The following is a 27,880-nucleotide window of genomic DNA, read 5'->3' as shown; positions in this document are numbered from 1 at the left end:
CTTCCTGTGGGTGGAGTATTGGGTTGGTTTTTGGGGACATCAAGGGGAAAATAAAGGACAACTAGGGAGACTTCAGGAGATGTAAAAGAGAAAAGGTATATGTGGATTCACCCTAAATTGCATCTAGAACCATTGGGGAAGGGGTGACATTTGGGGGAGCCCCAGGCATGAGGTCCTCCTATGTGGGATGTGGGAGCTCTGTACCATTGGGGCTTCTCTAGATTCATGACTTGGCCAAGTCTGGGTCAAGCTTAGAACAGTCTTGGGATCATGGCCTGTGCCTGGACATGCTGATTTTCTTTAACCCCCAGTGTTACTTTTTTTGCTTCTTAAGCCACCAGCTGAAGATGATGCCCAAGAGGAGGCTTTTGTGTCCACAGTTAATTTTATGCCTTTATCTGTTGTGATGGAGCATGTCAGATTTATGCACCAAGATGCTCCTACCACATCAGCACACATGTTCCCCCATGTGGTTGCCTCCTCATGAGTGTGGTGACATCATTTACTAGCCAAACTCTCCACTCCTTTTAGGTCTCTGGTTCCAGGTTCCTGAGATGCAGAACTAACCCCCTGTTTGTTAGCAGGAAGTTTTGCCCTGATCCACGTACTCCTCTGTGCTTTTCCTAACCCCTGAATTTCACTGAGTTTTGCTTTTGTAGGTTTTACATATAGGAATACCTGTTGCTTTTGTCTCCAATGACCTAATTCCATCGAAAAGGCCAAGTAATGTGTAATGTATATTTTTTAAATCTATGGAGTTAATCTGTATGTTGCAAAACATGATATTTTGGTCATTTTTGACTATGCTTCAGGGCTTTCTCTGCACTCAGGGATCACTCCTGATAGACTCAAGGAACCTTATGGGGTACAGACCATTGATTGCATTTAGATTAGCCACATGCAAGTCATTTGCCTCATCCATTATACATTCTCTCTGGCCCTTGTTTAAGCTCATTGGTCTTATCCCTTTCTCTCTTAACCTATTGGTTCTATCCATGTGTACATAATAAATCATACTGATTCAATTCTGATGATTGATCTGCACAGGCGATACTACTAGGTATTCAATAACACACACTACAGGAAACACTGAATTCCTCACCTGGCCAACAGACATCGTGGGTGGTGTCTGATTGATTTCTTTCAGCATCCTAAATTTGTGCTCGGTGCACTGACCACTGACCAATCAGGTACCTTCAGCTCAGAAGACTGGAGTTAGATTCACAATTATGGAGGACATCTGACCCGTAGGGCCATTGCTGCTTTATAAATGTCTGAGGCCCATGGTGATGCCAGCTTACTGCTTTGGAGTTAGGACTTTCCCATCAGAAAATAACAACTCACATCAAATCTAGTGACAGATAAAATATATCTTAGGGCCCTCTCAACATTGGTCTTAGAAACAAAATATTAAAATCAATTAAATCAATGGTTTAACTTGGCTTAAGATGAAAATAATTGGTGATCACATTTTTTTTTTTTTTTTGGTTTTTGAGTCACCCCCAGCAGCTCTCAGAAGTTACTCCTGGCTCTATGCTCAGAAATCGCTCCTGGCAGGCTCAGGGACCATATGGAATGCCAGGATTTGAACCAGCAACCTTCTGCATGTAAGGCAAATGCCTTGCCTCCATGCTATCTCTCCAGCCCCTGGTGATCACATATCGATCACTATGACTAGTAAGTTTTCTTTGTGAGAAATGAGCCTGGAGATGTGAAATATCACATGTGATTTTTCTTGTAGGAGGAAAATAAACTCAAGAAAAGACATGCCTGGTTGTATTGTAGTGTGTATGTGTATTGTGTTTTCTGCAAGAAGTAATTGTCTCAGAAATTGGAGTGGCTTCATTTTAAGCACCAGCCCTGCCTCTTGTAGAGCTCATTAATTCATGGCAGGACTCTGCCATTATAAATGTGCACCAAATACCCACCAATTTCCTCCACAACTCAACTGATTGTTTCTGTCTCTTTTGGTTTTAGGCTGTCGGGATTCCAGCTGCCATCTTCCATAGTGAGCTCAGGCTCCATCCTCACTCTCTGGTTCACAACAGACTTTGCTGTGAGCGCTCAAGGATTTAAAGCCCTGTATGAAGGTAGGAGACAACCTCTCTGCTCCCCACCGTCCATCTATCATAGATGAGGAAATGAACAGAAATTCTGCTGGTTTTACTCTGCTGGCTTATTTTGGGTGTTGAGGGTTGGAGGTTGTTCCTCATCCAAGGCATATCTTCACAATCTGCTTAGTAAATAGGAGCATTCTTGGGATTGGAAAAAGTTTGGGATCTTCTCGACATCTGGTCATAACATTTGGGTATTTGGAAATGCAGAGTACCCATTTTCTGTACAGAGCATTTTCCTCTCCTTGTTACTGAAAAATAAAGCTGGTCCTCCATGCTGCAGTGAGCAGGATTGTGTTGTTAGACTCAAAAGTTCTAATGAACAGAGGTTGTTGTGTCTGTTAGATTCTTGCAAGGCATATATGGTAAATTTGAGGTATGGTTTTTAGCCTTTATATGTAGATATGGTTGAAGAGTTCTTTGTTTGTTTTTGGGCCATACCCAGGGTTCTCTGGTCTTACTCCTGGCTATGCACTTAGGATCACTCCAAAATGGGCTTGAGGGATTATAGAGTGTGCAGGAGATGAACCAGACCCGGCTGTTTGCAAGGCAAGCACTTTACTTGCTGTACTGTCTCTTCAGCAATACAATTGGAGTTTCGCTCTTCTCATGAAATGACTCTTGAGAAGAATTTGTTCATGGTTTAATGTTATTTATTTAGTAAATATTATAATGTAGACTCTAAATTATAAAAAATATTCAGCATATTTATGAATAATTTTTATTTATGCACTATGATTACAAATGTTCCATAATAGAGTTTCAGGCATACAATTTTTCTTTTTTTTTTTTTTTTTTTAATTTTTTTTTTTTATTTAAACACCTTGATTACATACATGATTGTGTTTGGGTTTCAGTCATAAAAGGAACACCACCCATCACCAGTGCAACATTCCCATCACCCAAGTCCCAAATCACCCTCCTCCCCACCCAACCCCCGCCTGTACCCTAAACAGGCTCTACATTTCCCTCATACATTCTCAATATTAGGACAGTTCAAAATGTAGTTATTTCTCTAACTAAACTCATCACTCTTTGTGGTGAGCTTCCTGAGGTGAGCTGGAACTTCCAGCTCTTTTCTCTTTTGTGTCTGAAAATTATTATTACAAGGGTGTCTTTCATTTTTCTTAAAACCCATAGATGAGTGAGACCATTCTGCGTTTTTCTCTCTCTCTCTGACTTATTTCACTCAGCATAATAGATTCCATGTACATCCATGTATAGGAAAATTTCATGACTTCATCTCTCCTGACAGCTGCATAATATTCCATTGTGTATATGTACCACAGTTTCTTTAGCCATTCATCTGTTGAAGGGCATCTTGGTTGTTTCCAGAGTCTTGCTATGGTAAATAGAGCTGCAATGAATATAGGTGTAAGGAAGGGGTTTTTGTATTGTATTTTTGTGTTCCTAGGGTATATTCCTAGGAGTGGTATGGCTGGATCGTATGGGAGCTCGATTTCCAGTTTTTGGAGGAATCTCCATATCGCTTTCCATAAAGGTTGAACTAGACAGCATTCCCACCAGCAGTGGATAAGAGTTCCTTTCTCTCCACATCCCCGCCAACACTGTTTATTCTCATTCTTTGTGATGTGTGCCATTCTCTGGGGTGTGAGGTGGTATCTCATCGTTGTTTTGATTTGCATCTCCCTGATGATTAGTGATGTGGAACATTTTTTCATGTGTCTTTTGGCCATGCGTATTTCTTCTTTGTCAAAGTGTCTGTTCATTTCTTCTCCCCATTTTTTGATGGGGTTAGATGTTTTTTTCTTGTAAAGTTCTGTCAGTGCCTTGTATATTTTGGAGATTAGCCCCTTATCTGATGGGTATTGGGTGAATAGTTTCTCCCACTCAGTGGGTGGCTCTTGTATCCTGGGCACTATTTCCTTTGAGGTGCAGAAGCTTCTCAGCTTAATATATTCCCATCTGTTAATCTCTGCTTTCACTTGCTTGGAGAGTGCAGTTTCTTCCTTGAAGATGCCTGTAATGTCCTGTAGTGTTTTGCCTATGTGCTGTTCTATATATCTTATGGTTTTGGGGCTGATATCGAGGTCTTTAATCCATTTGGATTTTACCTTTGTACATGATGTTAGCTGGGGGTCTAAGTTTAATTTTTTGCAAGTGGCTATCCAATTGTGCCAACACCACTTGTTGAAGAGGCTTTCCTTGCTCCATTTAGGATTTCCTGCTCCTTTATCAAAAATTAGATGGTTGTACGTCTGGGGAACATTTTCTGAGTATTCAAGCCTATTCCACTGATCTGAGGACCTATCCTTATTCCAATACCATGCTGTTTTGATAACTGTTGCTTTGTAGTACAGTTTAAAGTTGGGAAAAGTAATTCCTCCCATATTCTTTTTCCCAATGATTGCTTTAGCTATTCGAGGGTGTTTATTGTTCCAAATGAATTTCAAAAGTGTCTGATCCACTTCTTTGAAGAATGTCATGGGTATCTTTAGAGGGATGGCATTAAATCTGTATAATGCCTTGGGGAGTATTGACATTTTGATGATGTTAATCCTGCCAATCCATGAGCAGGGTATGTGTTTCCATTTCCGTGTGTCCTCTCTTATTTCTTGGAGCAGAGTTTTATAGTTTTCTTTGTATAGGTCCTTCACATATTTAGTCAAGTTGATTCCAAGATATTTGAGTTTGTGTGGTACTATTGTGAATGGGGTTGTTTTCTTAATGTCCATTTCTTCTTTATTACTGTTGGTGTATAGAAAGGCCATTGATTTTTGTGTGTTAATTTTGTAGCCTGCCACCTTGCTATATGAGTCTATTGTTTCTAGAAGCTTTTTGATAGAGTCTTTAGGGTTTTCTAAGTAGAGTATCATGTCATCTGCAAACAGTGAGAGCTTGACTTCTTCCTTTCCTATCTGGATTCCCTTGATATCCTTTTCTTGCCTAATCGCTATAGCAAGTACTTCCAGTGCTATGTTGAATAGGAGTGGTGAGAGAGGACAGCCTTGTCTTGTGCCAGAATTTAGAGGGAAGGCTTTCAGTTTTTCTCCATTGAGGATAATATTTGCCACTGGCTTGTGGTAGATGGCCTTCACTATATTGAGAAAGGTTCCCTCCATTCCCATCTTGCTGAGAGTTTTGATCAAGAATGGGTGTTGGACCTTATCAAATGCTTTCTCTGCATCTATTGATATGATCATGTGGTTTTTATTTTTCTTGTTATTGATGTTGTGTATTATGTTGATAGATTTACGGATGTTAAACCAGCCTTGCATTCCTGGGATGAAACCTACTTGATCGTAGTGGATGATCTTCTTAATGAGGCATTGAATCCTATTTGCCAGGATTTTGTTGAGGATCTTTGCATCTGCATTCATCAGTGATATTGGTCTGTAATTTTCTTTTTTGGTAGCGTCTCTGTCTGGTTTAGGTATCAAGGTGATGTTGGCTTCATAAAAGCTATTTGGAAGTGTTTCTGTTTGTTCAATTTCATGAAAGAGTCTTGCCAAGATTGGCAGTAGTTCCTCTTGGAAAGTTTGATAGAATTCATTAGTGAATCCATCTGGACCTGGGCTTTTGTTTTTCGGCAGACATTTGATTACTGTTTTAATTTCATCAATGGTGATGGGGGTGTTTAGATATGCTACATCCTCTTCCTTCAACCGTGGAAGATTATAAGAGTCCAAGAATTTATCCATTTCTTCCAGGTTCTCATTTTTAGTGGCGTAGAGTTTTTCAAAGTAGTTTCTGATTACCCTTTGAATCTCTGTCATATCAGTAGTGATCTCTCCTTTTTCATTCCTGATACGAGTTATCAAGTTTCTCTCTCTCTCTTTCTTTGTTAGGTTTGCCAGTGGTCTATCAATCTTGTTTATTTTTTCAAAGAACCAACTTCTGCTTTCGTTGATCTTTCGGATTGTTTTTTGAGTTTCCACTTCGTTGATTTCTGCTCTCAGCTTTGTTATTTCCTTCTGTCTTCCTGTTCTTGGGTCCTTTTGTTGAGCATTTTCTAGTTCTATTAGCTGTGTCATTAAGCTACTCAGGTAAGCTCCTTCTTCCTTCCTGATGTGTGCTTGCAAAGCTATAAATTTTCCTCTCAGTACTGCTTTTGCTGTGTCCCATAAGTTCTGAGAGTTTGTGTCTTTATTGTCATTTGTTTCCAGGAACCTTTTTATTTCCTCCTTGATTTCATCTCGGACCCACTGGTTATTGAGCATGAGGCTGTTTAACTTCCAGGTGTTAAAGTGTTTCTTCTGAGTCCCTTTGGAGTTCACAAATAATTTCAGAGCCTTGTGGTCAGCGAAGGTAGTCTGCAAAATTTCTATCCTCTTGATCTTATGGAGGTATGTTTTATGTGCCAGCATGTAGTCTATCCTGGAGAATGTCCCATGTACATTGGAGAAGAATGTGTATCCAGGTTTCTGGGGATGGAGTGTCCTATATATATCCACTAGGCCTCTTTCTTCCATTTCTCTCCTCAGGTCTAGTATATTCTTGTTGGGTTTCAGTCTGGTTGACCTGTCCAGTGTTGACAAAGCCGTGTTTAGGTCCCCCACAATTATTGTGTTGTTGTTGATATTATTTTTCAGATTTGTCAGCAGTTGTATTAAATATTTTGCTGGCCCCTCATTCGGTGCATATATGTTTAGGAGAGTGAATTCTTCCTGCTCTACGTACCCCTTGATTAATATAAAATGTCCGTCTTTGTCCCTTACAACCTTCCTGAGTATAAAGTTTGCATTATCTGATATTAGTATGGCCACTCCAGCTTTTTTATGGGTGTTGTTTGCTTGGATAACTTTTCTCCAGCCTTTTATTTTGAGTCTATGTTTGTTCTGACTATTCAGGTGCGTTTCTTGTAGGCAGCAGAAGGTTGGATTGAGTTTTTTGATCCATTTAGCCACTCTGTGTCTCTTAACTGGTGCATTTAGTCCATTGACGTTGAGAGAAAGAATTGTCCTGGGATTTAACGCCATCTTTATTTCAAAATTTGGTGTGTCTTTTGGGTAGTCTTGTCTTAGATTAGGTCTTTCAGTTTTTCTCTTAAGACTGGTTTTGTGTCTGTGAAGTTTCTGAGCTGTTTTTTGTCTGTGAAACCATGTATTCTTCCATCAAACCGGAAAGTGAGTTTTGCTGGGTATAGTATTCTGGGTGAAGCATTCATTTCATTCAGTCTTGTCACAATATCCCACCACTGCTTTCTGGCATTGAGCGTTTCTGGTGACAGGTCTGCTGTAAATCTCAGGGAAGCTTGCTTGAACATGATTTCCCCTTTTGATCTTGCTGTTTTCAGAATTCTGTCTCTATCTGTGGGATTTGTCATTGTGACTAGGATGTGTCTTGGGGTGGTTTTTCTGGGGTCTCTTTTGGTTGGTACTCTTCGGGCATGCAGGATTTGATCACATATATTCTTTAGCTCTGGAAGTTTCTCTTTAATGATGTTCTTGACCATTGATTCTTCCTGGAAATTTTCTTCCTGGGTCTCTGGGACTCCAATGATTCTTAAGTTGTTTCTGTTGATCTTATCATAGACTTCTATTTTCGTCTGTTCCCATTCTTTGACTAATTTTTCCATTGTCTGCTCATTTGCTTTAAGTTTTTTGTCCAATCTCTCCTGCTGTATGGAATTGTTATGTATCTCATCTTCCACAGCACCAAGTCTATTCTCAGCTTCTGATACCCTGTCCCAGAGCTTATCCATTTTGTCATTCACTTCGTTTACTGAGTTTTTCAGGCCTGTTAGTTGACATGTTATTTCAGTTTGGAGTTTTGTCATTTCTGCCTTCATATTTTCTTGGTTCTTATTAGTGTTCTGTTCAACTCGATCCATGGTTTCTTGGAGTCTGTTGAGCACCTTCCATATTGCTAGTCTAAAGTCCTTATCTGAGAGGTTGATTAGTTGTTCAGTCATTATCTGGTCCTCAGAATTGTCATCTTCATTCTCTATGTCTGATGCTGGCCTGCGCTGTTTCCCCATTGTCACATTTGTATTGTGGGTTTTTCTACGTGTTGTAGTGGTATTCATTGTCTATATGATGTAGGCAGCACACTCCTCTGGCTCCTCCCTTTCTGGATGGGCTGACTTGCCTCTAAGGGAGGGGAGTCCTCCGTGGATGAAGCCTCACACTGGGTCAAATCTTAGGCCCGAGCATGTAACAGAGAAGACAGTCCAGAGAGAAATGTTTGCTTCTGTGATATAGCGCCGTTCTTAGTGTGATTTTTCCTTCTTGTTGCAATGGAGTTCTTTCCTTAGAAAGAGTGCACGGCCGCGTAGCGAAGCGGAGCGGCCGTGCTCCTCTGAGCCTCTTTTTGCCCCACTCGCAAGAGTTTCACGCAAGAGGACAGTAGACAGACATAGACAGGTCACACTCACAGTCTTTCACAGCTGAGCCCCACTGGGCCGGTGTACTTTCGCGGATTTTCCCCGCCTGGTGTCACACACAGGGAGCCAGCTTTTGCAAAGGATAGCCGGTTTTTATGCTCTGAAGTCCCTCCCTGAGAATGGCGTCTGGGCGAGCGAGGTTTCTGGAGGCTCTTTTTGCCTCACTCGCAAGAGTTTCACGCAAGAGGACAGTAGACAGACATAGACAGGTCACACTCACAGTCTTTCACAGCTGAGCCCCACTGGGCCGGTGTACTTTCGCGGATTTTCCCCGCCTGGTGTCACACACAGGGAGCCAGCTTTTGCAAAGGATAGCCGGTTTTTATGCTCTGAAGTCCCTCCCTGAGAATGGCGTCTGGGCGAGCGAGGTTTCTGGAGGCTCTTTTTGCCCCACTCGCAAGAGTTTCACGCAAGAGGACAGTAGACAGACATAGACAGGTCACACTCACAGTCTTTCACAGCTGAGCCCCACTGGGCCGGTGTACTTTCGCGGATTTTCCCCGCCTGGTGTCACACACAGGGAGCCAGCTTTTGCCAGGCATACAATTTTTCAACACTAATATAAACCTCCTTTCCCCATAAACTATAAAGAGGTTGAAGCTTTGAGAGAGAAGGTTCCAGAAGAACGCTTTATTTTCAGACATCGAAGTAGAAATACCTGGAGTGGGAACATGGAGGGAACGTCTGTCTACATGTGTGAGCCTGACCTGGTGTGCAAACAATGAAGGGTTTCTGTTTGCCTGTGTGAACCTGATTTTAAATGTTTGCTTACAGATATACATGTCACACAGTTACTTTTGCAGAGGATATGATTTGGAGGAGATAGATAACTTCACTGTCTGCAAATTGGAACACGTTGGGGGCATGAATGGGAGTGAGGCCAACTGAATGACCATATCCCGGGGTCTCCTGCTGGGTTCTGGCTTGGATTACTGGAGCCCTGATGTAAAGAGACCATCTCTGCACATGAGTGCAGCTCAATACAGATTCTTAGCAATTACTGGAAAATATCAGGGTGAAATGTTATTTTTGATCCTGCATCTGAGAAGGCTAGTTTAGTCTTTGAAGAAAAGTGGTGTGGAGCAGTGTTGATGCCCTGAATTTCCTGATCTCATTGTCTTACAGTGCTAAATAAGCACAAATCATTGGCCTAGAGGCCTAATTGGGATATAAATTTGAATATAGCCTCACTGGAAAATTCAGCTTTAATTTGATATTAATATTATATTATATTATAATCTCAAATATAATATGAAATTATATTTGATAATTCATACCACATGCTGTAAATCCAGAATTTTTCCCCTCCCCTCTTCTTTTATTTTGCCACTGTTTGCAAGTACATCTCTATTTTTTATTTTTTTTTTTTTGGTTTTTGGGTCACACCCGGTGGTGCTCAGGGGTTACTCCTGGCTGTCTGCTCAGAAATAGCTCCTGGCAGACACAGGGGACCATATGGGACACCGGGATTTGAACCAACCACCTTTGGTCCTGGATCGGCTGCTTGCAAGGCAAACGTCGCTGTGCTATCTCTCCGGGCCCTTTTTTTTCTTTTTCTTTTTTTTTTTTATTTATTTTATTTATTTTTTTTTTTTTTTGCAAGTACATCTCTAAAGCAACCCTTACTCTCTATGAAACACACCTTGGACAATCAGCCTACCTGATGCTTTCTCAGGAAGTTCGTAGAGCCTTGATATTTTAGAAACTTCGACACTTTTCTGCACCTTCCAGGCAATGCAGGTATTGAATATCATCCTTTGTTGACTATCCTAAAATACATGTTCTAGAAACTTCTGGTGTTGATCGATGGGGCAAATAGGTAATTCTGCTAAGACTCCCTGGGGTAAGGTGGCTGTAGTTTTATTATGGCACTGATATTCATAATAAAAAAAATTGATGTCATGGCCTCTAGTGAAAAATGACGTTAAATTACATATTTTTGTTTGTTATTTTGTGGTTCTTTATTTTTTAAAGTTATTTTATTTAAACACCATTTTTATAAGGTTGTTCATAATACAGTTTGTTTTTTAACAGATACAAAGTTGTTCATGATTGAGTTTCATACAATGTACAATACCCTTCACCAGGGCACATTTCCTGCCACCAATGCACCAGTGTCCCCAGTTTCCCTCTCACCCTCCCCACTGTCTACCTCTATGGCTTTTCTTCTCTCTCTCCCCCATTTTTTTAGACACTGTAGTTTGCAATATTAAATTACATATATTTTTTAAATACCAGCATAAACAATAGTCTGCTACTTACAAGTAAATAGCAGCTTTTATTTTGAAAAGAAAAGAAAAACACTGTTAAAAATAAATATATGCTTTGTCAACAAAATCACATTATACCAAATATTTAATATATAACTTAAAATAATTTCTAGGCTAGCTTAAAGATCTCTTGGAAAAATAGCTCTGTAATCTTTGGAGAAATAAAGTCCATTTGGGTATAGACATGGTGCAGGATCTAGCTGGATGCCCCCGCTTTGATTAGCAGGACCAGACCCCACTGGTGCTCAGATGTGGCCCCAGAGGGTCAGTCAGCAGTGTCCCACGATTCTGACTATCAGCAAAGAGGCTGCTGGTCTTATAACCAGAAACATGCTTCCCTTTGATGGGCAGATTCCCTCATCCCAGTTTTTTACATGTTAAGGTGAGTCCCTATCCCCTATCAAGAACCTTTGTGACCCACATAAGCTAAAGAAACTACAGCATCTTAAAATTGACTTTGCTAGAGAATATTTGATTCTTAAGACAATGCTTTCTTTAGAAATAAAATTCTTTTGCTATCATTAGTAGATGTATTTTTTTTTTCATGAAATTAACTGACTTATATTGTAGAACGTTTTCTCGGTGTTTAAAATATGCCTAAACATGGGGCAAACATTGATAGTTTTGGAAGATCTCTTTGGAATAGTTGCTATTTCACAAGTTATCGTTTACTTGTCAAATATTATGATGATTGAAACAGCAAGTCACCAGATTCTAAAGAACGTGTCCAATATTGAACTTAACCCTGGGAGTTACTCAGCAATATTGTAAACTTTACAGTCACAACTTATCCATGTTTGTTTCATGTTTGATTGTGTTGATTTATGATCATGCCGAGTTTGAAGATGGTGAGTGATGATCTGTTCTCACTGGTCAGTAGGATAGTCCTTACCCAGAAGCGTCTTTGCTGACATCAAGTTATTTGTCTCCTCATTGACCTTCATGGCAAACTGAAACACCTGCATAGTTTTCTTTGTTGAATTGAAACAGCAGCATTGGGGTTTTTTTTGTCATTTACAGTGAAATGTAAATGTCAATTCTCACATGTGTCCATCTCAACACACAAAGTCCAGGTCACATTTACTCCTATAGTTCTATCAACTGTCCTTTAAGATTTCAGTCCAGGGCCAGAGTGATTGTGCAGGGGGTCAAGGTACTTAGCTTGTGTGTGGCCCAACCCAGTTGAACACCTCAAGCCTTACATGGTCCTCTGAATTCTGCTAGGTGGGATCTCTGATTATAGAAGCCAGGAGCAGTCCCTGCCTAGATTGTTGGTGTGACTCTACTCCTCTTCCACCCTCACCCTAAATAAAATCAGTTAGATGTAGACATTCAACATCTTTAGGGCTTGAGGGTAGAAAGGGCATTGGCATGGTGTCAGTGAATGATGGCACAGTGTCGTGACCGACATAGGACAGAACTGGGTCAGATATCAGAACCTCTGGAGAACCCCAAACCTCTCACAGATACTCTGTCCCCCACTTTTTAGAAGGTGACACCTCAATTTTTTGATACTTTCTTACCCTTATCAAAAGTGACAAATAAACTGTGAGGACAGAGGAGCCCTTCACTTCACTTTACTGTTCACTTCTGTAATCAGAGAGGCCTCACTTATGTGTGAAGTTTCATTTTCTCATCTTCATTTTTGCCCACTGTACTTTTAAACATTCTATAATTTGTACATTGACTTAAAAATATAGTGTTCTAGTATAGAAATGTTCTGTTAACCATAATTTCTAGAAACATTTTTAGATTAACTGTGGAGGTAAAATAAGTTTCTTTCACTGTGATCAGAATATTCATATTCTGGAATTTCTCATGCATTTTGGTTGAGAAACAGGACAGGTTCTGTTTGCAAGATGAGGCACCAACTCTTTGACTCAAACCATGGAACGTGGTCCCATCACAGCCTCTGGAGTTAGAACTCTCCTTACCACAGAGAATTCTTAGTAGCAGGGGGCCATGAGCTGGGGCCTCCTCCCACTGAATAATGGACCTCCTTTACATCAGGATGGTAGGTTTGGGAAAGGAGTCAGAGCTACCACCCTCTGCCCGTTTGACTAGATGCTTGCATTTGCAAAAAACACTAGGTAAGGTAGAGGAAAGCTTCACTCAGTTCACATCTGAAGCAAAGCCGATTAGAAAGGCTGGGAAAATGCTAACTATTGCTTTCCATGTTCTGGTTACAGAGGAAGTGGATTAAGGGAGTTTTAAGCACAAACTAAACAAATACACTGCAAAGCATATTTAACGGCAAAGTGGTCATTTCATTAGCTCAATATCCCTCCCACTTCCAGGTGCCAAATTTCAGTGGATGGTCTGACTGTCTTTGCACTGATGTCACATACATCTGAGGTGTCTGATCTGTTCATTTTTAAAATTACCAGATCTATTACAAGATGGAATTTGACATCATTAACGAATAAAATAAGAAAGGTGTTTGAGGCAGGAGACTTTGCTACAGGACAGCTTCCATCTAGGTGCTGTGAGAGCAGATGCCCAAAAAAGGGTTGAAGAATTTCTGCTCTAAAGGAAACCTCCGTATTAATTTTTGATCTCTGTACTATGTATTCTGTCAAACCCTATGGGATTACGGGATTGATTTGCTTCCGTCTTACTCAGTCTATTGTTATTCATTGGTTGGAATCAGCTTTGAATGTGGCACCCTAGATTGTTGTTGAGACCAGCTGGTTCCACCTTCCAGGTGTGAGGTTTTCTTTTACCTCAGATTAAATTCTCCGTTGGAGAGGAAGTAGCCTTTTACATTTCTCCTCGGATCTGGCTGCTTTTCTAGGGGCTAAAAGTATGTGGGGAAAACTCCTAAAAATCTATTTCTCTCTCCATGAATGTGTGTGAATTATTTTCCAGACTGCCATTTGATTCCAGACCCATGTCTCTCTAGTGTTCTGGTGTTGAAACCTGAAAACTTAATTCAATAAAGCCCTACACTGTGCTCCTTCATCATTACATTCACCTCAGTGGGTGGACAAGTCAGGAGATGTGTGGACAGATGGTGGATCAGACAGATTGTTGGGTTAGATAATACAGAAGTGGTGGAGCCAGGCCCCAGCCCACAGCACGTGGTAAAATGAGCACTTTTTCCACTGCATTATCTCTCTGGCACCTGTGCATTTTCTATTAAATTCTCATAACATTCCTCCAAGTAAAAATTTCCTAACATTAATGTCAAGGAATAAAGCAAATAGCTTAGTTTGCCAAGATCTCCTCCTGGTTATTAAATTGGGTCTTCTGAAATTTTTTTTGTTTTTGTTTTTTGAGTGATACCCAGTAGCATCCAGGGATTACTGGCTCTATTATCAGAAATCACTCCTAGAAGGCTCAGGAGACCCCATGGGATCTGGGATCGAATACAGGTTGGCTGCTTGCAAGGCAAACATCTCCCCACTCCTGTTTCAAGTCTATTGAATTTCAAAGGCCCTAGTTCGACCTTTCACTAACCCTCTTCTCTGCCTTGCCACTGTTCATTTGTGTAGACATGGAGGGGCACACATAAATCCATGAACACATCTGCATTACTCACAATCATGTACAGTGATTCCTTGAACACATTTATATTGACACAAGCACATACAGTGAATCCTTGAATAGACACACACATAAATACTTGACCATGTCTGTGTAGACACATACACATGAGTGCTTCTACACTTCTGTAGAGACACAGGCACACACACATATGAATCTTTGAAATGACTGTGTTTATATAGGGCCATATTCATGAGTTCTTGAACTTATCTATAGATACAGGCACACACGTGTGGATCTTTGAACACAGCCTCAGTTTACACAAGGACATAATCCATGAACTCATGCAAACACACAGACACACATGTATGAATTTTTGAACACATCTTTGTTTAACAGGGACATGTTCAGGAGTTCATGAATTTATCTGCATCAACAGAGTCACACATGAGTCCTTGAACATACCTGTATCACTCTGACACATACACATGCCTGTCTTAGCACACAACTCATCTCCCAGCCTGTATCCCCATGTGCCATGATGCATGACTAGCCGACACCATCAGCCCTCCCTCTCGCTCCTCACTTGACCTCACAAGAACTGTCAGAGCTAACCACAGAGCTGAGCTGAGGGTCTTATGTAGTGAGGCCAGAGGAGGAAAGGGGCTGAGAAGTCACCAGCAACTGAGACAGGACAGCAGAGGAGGAAAAGGGCCTTGGGTGACTGTTGCCAGGCCATCTGCGAGTGTGCAGAGGCCTCTGAGAGAGTCTTTGTGGAGCACCATGTGTGGAGCACCATGTATCCCTGTGGGGACAAGGATTCTGGTGGGAGAGGTCATGAGGGAACATCTGCAGCGGGGCTGAGTCAGGATCCCACCGAGGCACAGAGCCAGGGGTTGGTGCTGCATCATCTCCTGGGTGGGACAGCCTGGCCCCATGTACCCAGCTTGCGGGTCCAGGTGTGTCAGGTGCATGTGAGATATGCCCGGACCATCAGCTGATTGGCCTGATGCATGGTCTTGGGCTCATTTCTCTGTGTCTGTTCAGGAAGACACATCGCATCTCCCATGGGCAGCCAAGGGCCTATGAAAACATGTGTCCTTCTCCATTGGTTCCAAGAGTGCACATGTCTCTGCATAAGAGCTTCATCCTGAAGCTGGATGGGTTTTCTTTCAAGGCCAGGCCTGCCCCCAGAGATAGCTGAACACATCTCTCTCCTGGATGTCCCTAAGCAAGGTCATTGGGACGCAGAGTCCCTCAGGCCAATCCACTGCACAGCAGTCCCTGCCGTTTAATACTGACTTGTACTGAGCGGCAGAGACACCTGGAAAGGTGCCCTTCACTTGGTTCTGCAGAACCATGGGGCGGGTTAATGCTCATGTCAATCCTTACTGGGGCAGCTGCTGTCCTTTCTTTGCTCCCCAGGGCTTGGGGGGGCACTATGGAGCTGGGGGAGAAGAGCTTTGCTCTGCTTCTCCCTCAGTAATTAACCCAGAAGTGGGGGCACTGGATAGGTGAGTGCTTGTTGCCTGAGCACCTCGGCATTTTCGTCTGACACGTCCCTGCAGCAGAATTTTCTTTCCTTGAACATGCCTGAAGTTGGGTTGAGAAAGAGCAGCTAGATTATTACCCTTCAAGCTGGAAGCTTTATTTAGAATGTCAGCCCTGATTTATTTCTCCCTTGAAGTGATTATCTAAACTCAGCCTGAATTAGAGCATGCAGCTGATGGGCTGCCAGCAAGGGAGGAGCTGCGGCCCCTCTGTCCCCACATTGACACTTGGCAGGCACTGGGCTGACAGAGACTGAAATGCACAGAAATGTCTAGATTGTCCTTTCTCTTTGGAGGCAGGTACCTAAGCAAGCTGGATTCTGTCTCCATCCTTCCTCTCCCTTATGGCCTCTGAGTCTGTGTGTCTGTGGTCCTGTCCCCAGACTATGGCTCCTCATCACCCCTCTCCAAAATGCCCCTCACTGGCTGGCCCAGCAAACCTCTTGGCCTTTTTGAAGACATTCTGGTTCCTTTCGAAAGGAACCTTCACGCTGATCTGAGGAGACAAATGGGTCAGGAACAGATCCTCAAGCCCCTGCTCCCTGGGATAGTGTCACTTAGCAGCCCTCATTCATAGTTGAGGGAGGAACGAATTGACAGGGCGATAGCACCCTGGGGAGCTAAGTTCCTCAACCATGTTTCACTCTTGTCACGGCTGCAACCCACACTGGACTAAGCCTCTACTGGGCATGGTTTTCAAGTCGGAAAGTTTCAGATGATCCTGGGGAATGCAGAGGGAGAGTGGGGAGGGAGGGGGAGAAGAAAGATGGCTTCCTGGTGGGAGAGTTATAGTTTATCCCAGGGCATGCACAGACTTTAGGTGGGGAGACAGGGAGTGGCGGACAGAAAGAGGGGTAAATATATATATAACATATATATATATAATTCATGTGTGTATATATATATATATATATATAGAGAGAGAGAGAGAGAGAGAGAGAGAGAGAGAGAGAGAGAGAGGATTTTCTGGTTGGAGAATTTCAGCTAATTCCAGGGCATGCATAGGCTTAGAGAGAAGAAGAGAGAAGGGGAGAGGAGAGAAGAGAGTTTTCATCCTAAGGGGATCATCCTAGGGCTGTTGTGTCACCCTTCACAGTGTGGTCCCTGAAGAGCTGCACATTGACCTGGCATTTGACTCTGTGTCCGATCCCTGTCACAATCCGTCACACTGCCAATGGTAGATCCAGTCTCTGAACACGCATCCACTTTCTGCTGCATTAGAAGAGATGGTTGCAGTGACCAAGTGAGGAAGAGCCTCACCATTCCTTGTGTTTTGGGGGTGAGCTGCAGTGTGCACACACATGCATATGTGTTGAATGGTGGGTTGTGTGTTCCACAATCCTCAGAGATGAAGAGGGATTCCCATGCCCCCTATCCAGGTAGGACAAGAGATGCAAGTTAGACAGCAACTCTGATGCAGGAAATAATCCATGCACAGTTAGGAAGGTATAGCAGGCCAGAAATTTACACTCAAGCGCTTCACTCACGAGGCAGTTGCTCCACCACGTGGAGCCACAAGTCAAGATGTCAGCCACTCCTCCAGGTCTCTTGAGTAGCCTTTATTAGGATAAACAAAGCCCACGCCCAAGGGAGGGGGAAAAGCCAGATGAAGAGGCAATAGAAAAACATCTCTTTAACAAGAAAACCAAAGGAACCAATTGAGACACCTATTAGATGTCTTAGAAGGCAATATGAGGACCAATCCAAAGGCTTCTACCAACATATATGCACATGCATACACATACACACACACTCTCATTTCTTGAAGTTCTTCTTTCCCTATGTTTTCCTTCAGATATCATTGTCAACATTTTTGGCATCATCATTAAATAGAAGATAATGATAAAAGTGAAAGTTTTGGGGTCTGTGTCGAGAAGTGATCTATCATATCTGTGATGTTGGATGATTTGAATTTTTGTTCTTGTTTGTTTGTTGTGTTTGGGGGCCATACCTACCAGTGCTCAGGGGATATTCCTGACTCTGCACTCAGTAATCACTCCTGGAAAGCTCAGAGACATATGGGATGCCTGGGATTAAACAAGGGTTGACTGTGTGCAAGGCAAGTGTACTACCGACTACTGTTGAGCTGACCCCACTAATCCCATTTTATGAAATGCTGTTACAAGCCTTATAAGAGTGTATGTTGACTTGCTTGCAAGTTTCTCTATTTCTCTGCCTTGCTATGTGCACAGTCTACATGCCTCAAGCCTTATTAATGATGAGTCACAGAAGTTTAAGTGCTCCCATGAAGGATCTAGCAGTACTTTAGGAAAGAGTTTGAATGATTAGAAGGCAGGACCATTTACATTTCTTTTCTCATGAATTGTGTTATTTAGCTCATGGTAATAAGCATTGAAAATTAAATAACGAGCTTTATCATGAAAGACGTTTCTGAAGACCATGTAGAAATTAGTTTATTAAATGAAACTCTTGAGTTTTACCTGGAAATTAAAAGAAAAGTGGAAGCAGGTAATTAAAAGACTTTCAAGTTTCTTTTTGAATGATGGCGTTAAGGAGTTCTAAGTCTCTGTAGCTAAAACTGGTGGCTAAAATAAGAAAAAAAAAACTCTGGATTCTAGTAGGAATTTACTCCCAGAAGTGTGAGTTTATCTAAAAGGCTCCATGAACAAAGTTAATTGGTAGAAAAAGCATCTGCATTGGCAAGAGAATCATAGGGGTTGGTATCTAGAATACTCAAGAGGACGCTATCCCAAACTCCTGCATTTCCTCATATTTCCTTGTAACCATAATTTTCATGCTACCCCATATGCCCCGATGTATTTCTTCACTTTTATGGATTTTCCCCAGTTGTCTCGTGCCATAAACAAATTATTTCAGAATTAATACATAGAGCTATCTATCCACCCCTATCTAAGCTAGTCTTGATCAAATTATTAGGTATTTTTGGTAACACGTAGTCTCAGATAATTATTCAAAGTTTCAAAAATATTTTTTCTTTTGAATTTTTATTGGGGAGAGGGGCATTCCTGACAATACTCGGTTTACTCCTGGCTCTGTGCTCAGCAGTCAATCCTGGTGGTACTCAAGGCTTGCACCTAACTCTAACTCCTTGAATGACCTGGAAACTCATCTTGCAGCCCCTGTTCCAAGTGCTTCTCCACTTGATAGGGATGTTGTATTTGGTATGGGAGGTATAAAGAGAAATGGTGGGAAAAAATGAAGGTCTCATGGGCACAGATCACCATGGCATGTATCAGCCGGGGCAGTCAGGCATGTGGAGCCCAGAGTTGAATCCGCAGCATCTGGGCCTGCTGATACCAGAGTGGCCCCTGACACATAAACAGGGCTTGTCTGTGGCAATGGTCAGATGTGCTCCTTTGTAAAGGGTGCCTGGTGAGTGAATTTGAAGCTCAGGCCCAGGACAGGAGCATGAGGGAGGTGGTTTATCTGTGGGACCCTGAGGTCAGTCCTGAAGGAGACCCCAAGCTTACTTGCAGCTCTGCCTTTGCATGTACCAGGAACATTAGCATCATTCCGTATAATAGCCTGGATGATTGATGGGTGAGCTGCCAGCCATATCTGGTGAGTCTTTCATGAGTGCTCTGGGCCCACAATTTCAGCTTTATCCACTCTTGTTTCTTTCTTCTGTCAGAAGGAATGCAGGCTGGAATGAGCCACCTGGGTTCCCGTAGGACCCACAGGCAGGGTGGGTGCTAAGGGAAAGTCAGAACTTCAGGGTGCTTTTTGATGGCTGCAAAGCAAAGAAGGGCAGGGCTGGTCAGGGCTGGTCAGGGCAGTGCAGGGCAGGCACCATTTCTGGGGCTGAGTCTATGCATCTTCCACCCCTAGCTGCTCGCTTTTTCCAGCAGCTTCTCTGCCTCCTCTCTTCTCGCTCCCAGCAGCATCTGGATGGACCTGGGCTGGCCACATGTATGTCTGCAGGACAAAGTTGAAGGAGATTCGAAGCCCAGACCTTTGCAGTCATACACATTTTAAGTGTTTTCTCCAGGGTTGATGAAGGTGGCTCAGGGGTATCTGAAGTGCTGTTTGTCCTGGGGAGACCCTCTTTGCTGGTGTCAACTCACTTCCTCTAGGTGACAGGGATGTTGGTTCCCTGTGGAAGCTCCTTGTCTTTCTCTCCTCACAGGGAGACTCACAGCTGATCCCCACGGGCGCACCCCAATTCTGGGATGCCCCCCACTCTGCTGGAGACTTCCAGGCCCTTCCCCTCCATATCTCCTCTTGAATCTAATATTCTTGTTCTGCCCAGGCAGGAGTTTTTCCTAAAATAGGTCTTGCAGGAGAAGGGAGGGAACTTGGAGGGGCAGGCAGGGCAGGAGGGGACAGCTGCTGTGTGGGGGTACTGGTTTCTCTCGTGGCTCTGTGGGTAAAGGTGGGCAGCTGGCAGGAGAGGTTCAGGCCCACAAGGAGCACAGAGCATGGAGTACACAGCATAGAGCTCATTTCGACTCCCAGTGCAACTCCATCTCCTCTCCTAAAAATGGGATTTCTCCTTCCATACTTTCCCATAGCATGTTGATCACCTGAAAACTCAAGACTGGTCTGGAGTCTTGGGAAGGACATGTTGGCTGTGTAGACCATGGGAGCAGAGACCCATGATCTTTGACAGACGATTGTTCCTATGTCACTGCTCAGGAAGCTTGGGAGGGAAGTGACGGATCTCTAGACTTTGCTGCTGTCTAAGCTTTTCAGAGAGACCCTCCTTTTGTTGAAGATGCTTGAGTGGGAGGAGAAAACTTTGTGTGGGGTAGAAGCATGAATAGAACAAGTTGTGAGATGCAGCCTTCTGTGACCACAGGATCCAGTAGCTCTGTGGTGCTGGTTTGGAACTGAGTAGCTTCCACGTCTGTTTCTGCCTCCCTATCTCTGTCTTATTTCTGTCTCTCTCTGTCTGTCTTTGTCTCTATCTCTCTGCCAGGTATCCACTCACAAACTCAGAGGGATGTGAAGAGCTGTCCCAAGTCCATATCCTGTGCACTTAGAGCCAGTCTGAATTCTGGCAATGCAGAGATGCAGCAGAGAGAGACAGGGCCTTAGATGAAGATCCCAGCATCTTCCTTTACTTCTGATGAGTTGCCGATGCCCTGCCTGCCTCAGTTTTCCCAAGAGCCTCCCTGAGGCTGGAAACCAGCCCACAGACAGTGCAAAAAGGGAGACCCCTTAGCACACAGTCCTGCTTACTGGTCTCCTGCACTCTCTAGAACTGACCATGGTTCTGTGGAGTCTGTGACTTGTACAAAGTCGCTTCACTCCCAGTTCGGAACATGATGTGGCTTTAATCATGTTTGCATAACCTATGTACCAGATGTAGATGACATTTCAGCTGATTGCTTTTATGCTCTTATCACCATTTTCTGGCTGACTAGTAGGAAGTCAGTTTAAATTTGGCACCTTGTAAAGTTAATCTTTATGTTGTATAAATATTTATTGACCATTTATTATTTATTATATCTGTCTTGGAATTAAATAGACAACATTGGACACAACAGTCAAATTCCAAGGCTTGTAGGCCTTTGTACTCCTGGGAATCCCACACACAGGTCATGGGTGACCACCTCACTGAGACAATTGATAATCTCTGTCTGTCTGCACCCCTCACTTAGAAGAGGGTGTGTAAGACTATCAGCCAGGAGATGGTCAGGCCAGGGCTGGCAACACAAAAGTCAAAGATCTTTAATCAAATACAAATCTTTCCTGAGGAGGGGAGTGTAAACCAGGTAGAACTTGGGGAAAGAACCTCCTTGTACTGGAAAGTTTGGCTCAATCTCAGGTGGGGTCCCTGGTGGGCCAGGAAAGTATAGGGCCAATGAAAGAACATCCAGACCAGTGGTTCTCAGCCTTTACAGCACGACCTCTCCTGACCTGCCCTGGTTCCTTCCTTATCCCCGTCCTAAGGCTGTGCCCCAAGTCTCACACCATCCACTGAAAGGCAGTTCCCCTGTGGCCTGTTGGCATATTCTGGGGTCTGGTTGAGAAATACAGATAAAAACATGATAAGACACAATATATATTTGTGTGTGTGTGTGTGTGTGTCTGCACGTGCGTGCTGCATGCAGGTAGGTTCAGAAGGTTCTAGAATACCTCAGATCCCACTCCATGAATTGGTGACCAGGCAAAACTACTTCCAGATACTTTAAAATACCATGATGGTGGTTATAGTGATAGCACAGTGGGAAGAGTATTTGCCTTGCACATGTCCAGCCAGGCTTCAATACCGGACATCTCCTATGGTCCCCCAAGTGCCAGGAGTGCTTCCTGAGTGCAGAGACAGGAGTAACTCCTAAGCACTGCTGAGTGTGGCCCATAAACAAACACACGAACCAAAAACAAACACAAACCATTTATGGCCCAGGAGATAACTAATCTTCAGATGTGTGAGAAATGTGATTGTGGATTCTCTAAACCAGGTGTGATTTTATTCTGGCATAACGATTTGTAGAGTATCTGGTTATATAATATCTGGGTTCATAACATTGTGTTAAAAATGCGGGGGTGGGGGTAAAAAAAAAACCATTTGACAGAGACACTGGGAAATATTTTGTTCGTGCAGTGAAGGAACACAGGCACTCCTGCCTGAAGTGAGGGTTTTCTTTAAGTTGATGAAGGTGGCTTCTCTCCTCAAGGAAGGTCGTCTCACTCCACACGCAGCATTTCGAAAGCTAAGGGCTGTATTGAGTTTTCGATCCGAACGTAACAAAATTCCATTTCACCCGGGGAACTGGCCCTCATTAAAGTACTTTGACTTATAAACTAAAACTCATCCTTTTGTGCCTTGACTTCCGTCTTTTCGCTGGCCCAAAAATTAGACACCTGGTAAAGCCAAGCTGGGTCTAATTCTCCGGCTATCAAGTCTCCTTATTTCAATGTTATATGTCCTTCAAATGACCCAATGAGTTTGGATGCCTTTGCTTGTTAAACTTTCTTTAGAAGGAAGAAAGGATGCTCCACATGGTAGCCTCAGAGATGCTCTTAGGAACCATTAAAACCCAGAAGAAAAGGCACATTAGTGAAATAAAAAGTGAGTGTTGTGTTAAGACTATAGCGCAGAAAGTGGGTGAGGCTGGCACCCCCCCCCCCCGCCGCCTGGCATCCAGCTCTCATACCTCAGAGAATTATGTTGGGTGGGGTTTTCCCTCTGCCTCATGTGGGGGCACAGAGACTCAAGAATTTGGGTGAGTCCTGGGTCCACTTCATAAAGCTGTCACACACAGCCAATGAGCCTCCAGTTCAGATGGATGATTTTAAATGCAGAATGTTCCAGAACTTCTGGGGTAGTCTGAATGGGTCATTGGGGTCCTGGGCAAGTGGTACCCTGGTGAGTGGCTGGAAAAGGAGTTTTGCCACTGCAGCCATCACTAACAGAGCTGTAAGTAGAACTTCTGTTCTTAAAACCACATAAAAATAACTACAACACACATGTTGCTCTGACTTATACTATTAACCTCAGCTTTACTGTGTAAGCCAGTGAATATTGTTTTTCTAGAAGCAGGACTTCAAACCCTTCAGTACAGTAAGAGGCAGTTTAAGACAGAAATAGGTGTCGTACAACACACAACAGGTATCTTCTCTGTAGAAGCAGGAGAATATTTTGTGGCTAAACACTATTTTTATATGTTTAAAGGTAGAAATATCTTTATCTAGAAATTATTATTGGCTTTCTGGGCCACACTTGGTGTTACTCAGAGCTTACTCCTGATCCTAAGCTCAAGGATCACTCCTGGATGTGCTCAGGGGACAACATGCAGGATCAAAAATAGAACACAAGGGGCCGGGCGGTGGCGCTAAAGGTAAGGTGCCTGCCTTACCTTCGCTAGCCTAGGACGGACCGCGGTTCGATCCCCGGCATCCCATATGGTCCCCCAAGCCAGGAGCGACTTCTGAGCGCATAGCCAGGAGTAACCCCTGAGCGTCACCGGGTGTGGCCCAAAAACCAAAAAAAAAAAAAATAGAACACAAGTCATCGGTGTGCACGGAAAGTGCTCTACCTGCTGACCAGGTCCCTGGCCCCTTTCTGTAAATATATGACATCATCTGGGCATCCATCAACAGCTTTCAAGGGCAAGATTGGAAAATTGGATCAGGGATATTACCTAGTTTTGATTTTGTTGCATTTCTAGATATGCTGCCTAATGAAGGCCTCTGGTTTTCTTCCTGCTACCTTTGTCTAAGTTAGTGTCTATCACATCGAGGAACTTGCTCATGAGATTGGATATTGTCCATCCTCTCCTCCAGTCCCCTTATTTCTACAGATGTTTGTGTCCTGTGTCTGCTTCCAGTATGTGACGCTCTGGGCAAATTCTCACTCTGTCTGGAACCCTGAGTCTGTCTCAGCTCTGCTCCCATCTGAGTAATTCCATCTCTCTCTGTCTTTCCATCTCTCTGTCTCTCTATCTCTCCATCTTTCAGCCATGCAACCAACACAGGCTGAGTAGTTGTCCCACAGAGCATTCAACATCATTCCTTGACTAAACCAACCATCCTCCCACCATCCTAGTACACAGACCACATCTCTCCACATCTGGGGACTCCAGGGAAGAGGGTACCCCTTGCAGCAGCTGGACAAGGCCCTTCCACTGGGAAGTTCTGGAAGAGGAGTGTAGGGGAAACCAGGTGTGGGCATACCCAGAGTCCCAGAGGAACCTCCCTGGGCTTCTGTCTCTGCAGCAAGAAGTGTGGAAACTGAGACCTTCGGGAGCAGGTTAAACTGAATCATCAGGAGATGGGAGCAGACAGACAGTGGCACTAGGCACCCAGGGAAGGTGGAGGGGACCAGGATCCTGGGGTGAGGAGAGGGGAGTGGGTCTGTTCCCAGAGGGGCCTAATGGTGAGTGGAAGCCAAGCCCAGTGGCTCCTGAGCTATGTGGAGGCCCAGCCCAGCCTGAACCTTTACCTTTTCTGAGTGTCTCCATGGTTCTGGGTGCTCCAGTAGACAGAGATCTGGTGCTTCCCCAATTTTCCTTTAAAGAAAGGGGTTCTTCAGGATGGGCTGAGCATTGGTGCATACAGAGACCTGAAGTTCCTTCTCTTCTGTTGAGTTGAGGCTGAGTGGCTTGGAAAGTTCCAGACTCTGCTCCTCATTTTGCTTCTCAGGTCACTCACTGTATTTATGGGAGCTGTGTGGGCAGCCCTGTCTCCTCACCATCCACACCTCGAGCTGCTGGTCTTGTCACTTGGTTGGTGCAGTGTTGCTGGGCGCTGGCTGGCAGGCAGTCCTGATCTTTGAGGCTTTTCCACTGCCCGCCTGACCTCCTGACCTCTGGCCCGCTGTCCTGCTGCTGCTTGAGTTCCTGCTAGACCCATTGTGGCATTTCTAGCTGGATTCTTTGGCCTTTGCATTTGGGAAAGTTCCATTTGATTCTTTTATTCTCTCTCAGCCTCTGCTCCTCGACTCCTTTTCACTTCAAAAACACCTAATTAAAATCCGCTTTCTGTTTTCTCACCACCTCACCCATTCCTAGCAAGATGTGTTATAATGTGCTTGGAAGCAATTAGACAGATTTTTCTTTACAATTTTTGGAACCCCCCCCCCCCCACCGGCACCAGTCCCTGCTTGTCTCCTTCTCTGGCTTCTAAGGTGACTCACATCTTGGCTACGTTACTCCCACTCAAGTGACCTTTCACTGTCCAGAAATAGACCCAAAGGCCAAAGTACCTGTCTTGGGCTGAGTTGGCCCATATTTCCTGAATAACCCTGCACCCCTTTTCCTTCATCTTGTTGGCTTTTGTCAGATTGACATGGAAATCTGTCTCACATAGGCACAGAACAGCCATTCCAGTGCAACCATTTTCGTCTACCTTATCTCCCACATGGAGTCAGACCCTACAGGTGACAGTGAATGATTTGATAATCAGCGTTCTCCCAGGATGTGTAAATGTTCCAGCGATATTAAAAATAGGCCAGAGATATAAATAACTGCCAATTTTGTGGCAGGTGCTGTTATTGTGTCTGTTAGGGATATAAGCGTAAATGTTATTTGGTAGAAACAGGGTGCCTGTGACTTGTAGATGAATTAGGGAGAGAAAAGAATACCGTGTTGTTGCAATGGAATAGAGATGAAAGAAAATAGATAAAACAAAGACATAGGTACAGAATTGGAGAGTAGGCTTATGAAAATCACATGTTAGCCAAAAGAGATGTTAGTGAGAGAATCCTCAAGGCAGAATCTATGGCCAGCCCCTCCACCAACCAAGAAAGATGGAGAGACAACAGAGTCCATGATGATGTACATATACTGAAGTATGTGAGGTATAACTAGAGTCACACTGTACCACATTGGATTCCAGAGAAAGTGCATTAAAAAGAACTGAAAAGTTCTAGTACAACTAGAAAGTTGTAATAGCATGACCGGAAGCCAGTCTGCAAAACTAACATAAGAGTCATGAATGTGAAGCTGTCACAGAGCTTTCAAACAGATAAGATGCCTGTTTAAAGTAACTAAATTTAAAGTCAAAAGAGACCCAATTATAAGGATAATTTGACCATCCATAGAGTTAGACTTTAAGATAAGTATAAACATCTTACAAAACAGTATATACTTATCATCCTTATCAAAGCTGAAGGAACTGAGTCAAATAAACTTTCTTGCTTTAATCAGTGATTTAAGCAATATGAAAAGAATTATGTACATTATTTTCAAAAGTGTACCCAGGACATTTTCAAAACTGATCAAGAAAAGAATGAGTTTTGCTACAGGAACCTTAGTATCATCATGGAATATGATGCCAGATGGTGTTATGATTCTATAACTCATAAGATATCAAGAAAAAAATAAAAACAACTTTATACATTAGATATTGAGCACTAGCCAAATAAATCTTAAAATCCCAGAAGTGGCAATGTGAAAAATAAACCTTTAAATTTATTAGAGAGTAAACACACACATGCCTACAGATACACATAAAACCTTGGGGGAAACACTGGAGAGCAATAACTTTTTAACAAAATTATAAAATACTCAGGGCCTGAGAGATAGACAGTGGTGTGTGCAGTGGATAAGGCGCTCACTATGCAATCAGCCAACAGTCCATACCCAGCACCTCTCTGGAGTCCTGGATGTCTCTCTGGTGTCTCTCTGGAGTGATCCCTGAGAGAACAGACAGGAGGAAGCCCTGAGCACCATCAAGTATAACTCCAAAACTAAAAAATTATTATAATAATCAATTATCATTGTCTTTATCTATGTATAATAATTTCTCTTATTAATACAGTATTATTTTGGTAGTATCTCTTTTTTGAGATGTTTGAGTTTATTGCCCTAACAATTTTCTTATTTTCTTTTTTCCTGATGTTTTATTATATGTCAAATGTCTAATAAGCTAGTAATGTTATCTGTATTAAATTTAATCAACAAGATGTGTAACAATGAAGTTAAACTATAAAATAAATGCTTACATTTCTACCAACATGGAAGTAAATTGTCATCAAATTCTCAATAAAAACAAGCTTAAAAATAATGACCAACTTTATAGCTATGAAAAAATAATAAAACAATTGTATTCTAAACAGCCTTGTCAACCAAGGTGTTTAAATAAAGTAAAATTAAAAAAAATATATCGAGAAATATTTGCAAACAAAGTCATTGGAAATTATGCCACAGGATCACCAGAGGAAGTTAAAAGATAAAGGAGTATAAAATAGTATTATAAACTCATAGTGCAATATGGGCATATGCATATGTGCTTATCATTAACTACATATTTATATTTTATATAAGCATGCATATACAATTGATCTGTGTGAATGTACATAATATGAATAACAATTTGTAATGAAAATGTATATAATATATATAAAGAGCCTGACGAGGGATAGAAAATAATTGTGAATTATTAGGTAATTATTAGGCAATTAAGTAATATTCATTTTCCATTAAACTGATAGGAAATAACCTGGCAACCCAGAATCCAATTTGAGAAAATATATAACTCCCAAATCTTAAGTGTAAATGAATGTAGCAGTTGGAGAAGCAGATTAGTTTAATTCCTTCTAAAATTCAGGATGTTTGTAGTTACGAGCCTGTAATTCATTCATGCACAAACCCAATCTTGCATGAGATGGCTCATTGCAGAACTGCTTGAAATAATGGCAAATTGGAAGTGGCCCCAAGTCTCACATGTGGAATGTAAAACTAC

General features: G+C 42.7%; 1 protein-coding gene across 1 annotated transcript in view; it reads left to right on the top strand.

The window, feature by feature from the left end:
* CSMD1 (CUB and Sushi multiple domains 1) overlaps positions 1-27,880 on the top strand; it is a 942,957-nt gene that overhangs the window by 417,645 nt on the left and 497,432 nt on the right. The window contains exon 3 of the mRNA XM_049790475.1: positions 1,978-2,090. Coding sequence (XP_049646432.1) covers positions 1,978-2,090 — 113 coding nt within the window. The remainder of the gene's footprint in view (positions 1-1,977; positions 2,091-27,880) is intronic.

The sequence above is a fragment of the Suncus etruscus genome, chromosome 17 (genome assembly GCF_024139225.1).
Source record: "Suncus etruscus isolate mSunEtr1 chromosome 17, mSunEtr1.pri.cur, whole genome shotgun sequence".
In the NCBI taxonomy this organism is placed as follows: domain Eukaryota; kingdom Metazoa; phylum Chordata; class Mammalia; order Eulipotyphla; family Soricidae; genus Suncus; species Suncus etruscus.
Note: the sequence above shows the minus strand (reverse complement) of the source record. Positions and strands in the feature narration are given on the sequence as shown.